Source organism: Clupea harengus, chromosome 23 (genome assembly GCF_900700415.2).
Source record: "Clupea harengus chromosome 23, Ch_v2.0.2, whole genome shotgun sequence".
NCBI classification, from domain to species: Eukaryota; Metazoa; Chordata; class Actinopteri; order Clupeiformes; family Clupeidae; genus Clupea; species Clupea harengus.
In genome coordinates this window covers 16,826,317-16,830,343 of record NC_045174.1, presented here as the reverse complement: position 1 = coordinate 16,830,343, position 4,027 = coordinate 16,826,317, and the positions used below count along the sequence as shown (strand labels likewise).

Here is a 4,027-nt window from a genome sequence, read left to right as displayed (position 1 = left end):
AGATTTGGAGACCAGAGACAGTTGCTAGCCAATGATGACCGGAAGTAACTATTACGTTTGGCTTCCAATATCAATAGACTTGACGTAGACGCCCCATTCGCCTTTCGACCGCGTGCCTACGTCGGCGCCATATTGGAGCGGCAATCATTTGCGTCAAGATGCCTCAGTCGTGTTCAGCTTGGGGATGCACGGCCCTCCGAACAGTAGAAGCAAGATCGCGTGGAATTACCTTTCACAAGTAAGACTGAACAATTGTTTCTATTCGTATTTTGCCATTATAAAATGATCTATGTTGAGAGCTAACTGACAGACAGGTGACAACCAAATCAGGCTATTAATAGCTAACGTGAAATGGGAGCAAAGCCTAACGTTACGTTTTTCTGTCGTTTGTCAAAAGAAGATAATATTGGCGAGAAATATAGGGTGTATGTATAATCTACCGTTACTTGCTTGTCAGTAATTGCAATGTATGTAAAATGTAAATATATAGCATTTATGTTTGCGACGAGAAAACTCTAATACCTGCGTTTTGGCTGAGCGACTGATCTCAAAAGAATAGAATATATATATATATTTTTTGAGATGCCCCTGTATTATGAATCTGACTGACTGGCTAGCTAACCTTTCACTTTGAAGGTTTCCCAAAGAGAAGCAGTTGAGGAAGCAGTGGGAAGTTGCTGTGAAAAGGGACAATTTTTCCTCCACTTTTCACTCCGTGCTCTGTAGTCAGCACTTTCAGCCGGAGGCTTTCGACAGGACAGGTCAGACTGTCAGGATCAGAGATGGAGCTAAACCATCAGTCTTCAATTTCCCAACTCATCTCCAAAGAGTAGGTGCATAAGGATTTGTCACTGTCACACTTTGCTGAAAATGTTTTGTGTGTCTGTTCTTTTTTGAATGATTAGGAATCAAAGGTGTATTGTGTATTTCACTGTGAGATACTTACACCTGTTCAAGTATTTTTTTTCTTCTATTTTAGGAAGTGGCAACCAGAACTACAAAAACCTCAATTAAGGCTGAAGAGAGCCTGTCACTGGACGTTTCTCTGCCTCTGCCATTACAAGACACGGAACCTTTACCTAATGTTGTGAGTATTGTATTTGGTCATATTCCAACCTCTTTCTCTCACTTGTTCTTTTTCACTCTTTTCAGACACACTCACGTACACATGAACACACACACTGAGATTAAGAATGGTCAGCTGATAGTACAATGTACTAGCTATGCATCAACCAGCTGTGACTGTGAGTGATGTGATATAAACATTACTCAATACATTCTCTTCGTCTTTCTTTCTACTAGGAACACACCTATGCAATGCCTGCATCTCCCACTGATCTGAAGACTAAACTCAGTGAAGCCTTGGCTAGGGTGGAGAGTCTTGAGAAAGAGTTGAAGAACACTAAGGCACGAGAACAGAGGGCGAAGAAAATTGTGCATGGTCTTCTGGAGGAGCTCAGGGGGAAGAACCTCATGAATGAAGAGCTGAAACAAAGGCTTGATTTCTACTCAGGTAAAATTGAAATGATACTTTGAACTTCATGTATATCTTAGGGTTGTAACCAAAAGAATAGTATCTAAGGCAGAAGCATAACAAAAACATAACTGCAACACAGTGAGTTCAAATGCGCACCTTGTAACTGAATTACCTATAAGAATTACTGAATATACTGAATTTCATATATCAGACCTTAACTCCAAATACCAGACAACATCTCAAATAGGCCCCCATTCATAGTTTGAATAGCATCAGGCACAGACAATAGCCAACAATCAGGGTCTAATAGCTCTAGCTTAAAGACACACAAAAGCCAGGAAACAGAGAGCTATCAGCCATGGTTCCTGGCTTTTGTGTGTCTTGACGCTTGAGCTATTAGACAGATTGTTGGCTTCAGCCACAACAAGATGGTTATATATTAGCATTCAAATGACCCTACCTGGCTAGACCTCCCCTTTGTGTCAGAATAAACTATAGAAAGCCACAGATGTTTGGATGTATGGTTACATTTGTCTTCTGTATCAGTGTTTTTTGTTTGTGAAATTACTGTTAATTGTCAATTGCACGGTTATGTTTCTTAATTCACATATTTGAACCCAACTATAAAAAACAAACTGACTGCCAGTGTCTGGCAAGCAACTTATGGTGTGCATTACCGCCACCTTCTGAACTGGAGTGTGGATCAGAAAATGACAAATTAAAGTTAAATTGTTCCTTGAGTTCCTTTGTAATATGTTTGATAAGATCTCAGCAGACAATACATAAGCTTAGATTCTTGCCACTCAGATTGATAAGGATTTGTGTTTAACACAACAGGATGTGGACACAATGCACGGTCGGAAGCCTTTGTGTGTATGCCCATGTTGCGTGTGCGTCTATGTGTCTACCTTTGTGTGTCTGCATAATGTGAAAAGTTGTGCTTTTATTTTTATTTGTTTTGGTCAAACAGGAAAAGGATCATCTCCCTCATCCTCAGAGTTCCCAGCATCCCCCTCCATCTCACACACAGAGACAGAGAAATCCAATACATACTCCTGTTCTCTGTGTGGAAAAACCTTCCACGTGTGGTCTGAGCTCAGGCTGCATCATTGCGCTCACACGGGAGAGAGGCCATATCGCTGTTCCCGATGTGTCAAGAGGTTTAGTAATGTGGGAAGTTTCAAACGACACCAGCGCAGTCAAACAGGAGAGAAGTCATACTCCTGCTCCCAATGCGGCAAGAGTTTTTGTCTAGAGGGAGATCTCAGACGACACCAGCGCATTCATACTACAGAGAGGCCTTATTCTTGCTCCCAATGTGGCAAAAGTTTTATTCAAGAGGGGAGTCTCAAACTACACCAGCGCATTCACACAGGAGAAAGGCCTTACCCCTGCACTGAGTGTGACAGGAAGTTTATGGATGCAGGGACTCTCAAGTCACACACGCGCATTCATACCGGAGAAAGGCCGTACCCGTGCACTCAGTGTGATCGGAAATTCATCACGGCCAGAACACTGAAACGGCACCAGCACGTTCATACTGGAGAAAGGCCGTACCAGTGCACTCAGTGTGATCGGAAATACATTACTGCCAGAACACTGAAACTACACCAGCACGTTCACACAGGACAGAAGCCATACTCATGCTCCCAGTGTGGCAAGAGTTTCACCCAAGCGGGGACTCTGAAAAAGCACCAGCGCATTCACACGGTAGAGAGGCCATGCTCCTAATGTGGCAAGATATCATTGAAATGTTTTCCATGGAAAATAGCCAAAACGTAAGGCCGGACAAGGGTGAAATCAGGTGAAGAGGCTCTCTCCTGTATTCACTTAGTTTTGTTGTTGTTATAGTTTTGTTGTTGTTAATACAGACAGCAGAGAGACAGGAAAAGAAAGAGAGAACGCTCTATGCCAAAAGAGGAGTGAGCAGGTAAGAATATACACTATTAGCCGTAATGTTTCTCCAAAGACCACATCCTTCTGATCTGAACATTGCCGTGGAGAGAAGACCGAGACATGGGGCCATGTTGAGGTGGATAAAGAAGTGTGTGTTGATTTAAAGCCGCTGTGTTGATTTCATTTAAAAGCTTCATTTATGGTGCTGCTGCCTTTCCATCTGGTGGAAAAAAATTATAAAATTGCCATGTCACAAAATTGATCAAAGCTAATTGATGTGCATGTTTGTATCAACACTTTTAAAAGTCAAAATGCTGGGATTGTACCAATAATTTATCACCTTTTATTGTGTTCAAAAACATACAGTACTATGTAGATATAGTATATTGTGTAAAATGATTAATAATTAATTCATAATTTATCACCTTTTATTGTGTTCAAAAGCATACAGTACTATGTAGATATAGTATATTGTGTAAAATGCATTGAAAAGGTAATGACTTCCAGACTCCCTGACAAATTTATGTCCCCACCACTTTACACTCTAGGGCTGAACGATTTGGGAAAATAATCTAATTGCGATTTTTTACCAAAATATTGCGATTGCGATTTAATATGCGATTTTTTTTATCCTCTTTTTTTCCCCAACAAAAC

At 41.0% G+C, this 4,027-nt stretch overlaps 1 protein-coding gene across 1 annotated transcript; it reads left to right on the top strand.

The window, feature by feature from the left end:
• Positions 1-3,319, top strand: LOC105892798 (zinc finger protein 271-like). The gene is made up of 5 exons (XM_012819111.2): positions 1-238; positions 637-829; positions 980-1,087; positions 1,303-1,513; positions 2,448-3,319. The coding sequence occupies exons 1-5, from the start codon at positions 159-161 to the stop codon at positions 3,206-3,208; spliced, it is 1,353 nt and encodes a 450-aa protein (XP_012674565.2). The 5' UTR covers positions 1-158; the 3' UTR covers positions 3,209-3,319.
• Positions 3,320-4,027: the final 708 nt, after the last annotated feature.

Coding starts and splice junctions, on each gene's coding strand:
- LOC105892798 (XM_012819111.2), top strand. CDS start 159: ATGCCTCAGTCGTGTTCAGCTTGGGGATGCACGGCCCTCCGAACAGTA. Junction 1,088..1,302: donor CGGAACCTTTACCTAATGTT/GTGAGTATTGTA, acceptor TCTTTCTACTAG/GAACACACCTATGCAATGCC. Junction 1,514..2,447: donor AAGGCTTGATTTCTACTCAG/GTAAAATTGAAA, acceptor TTGGTCAAACAG/GAAAAGGATCATCTCCCTCA.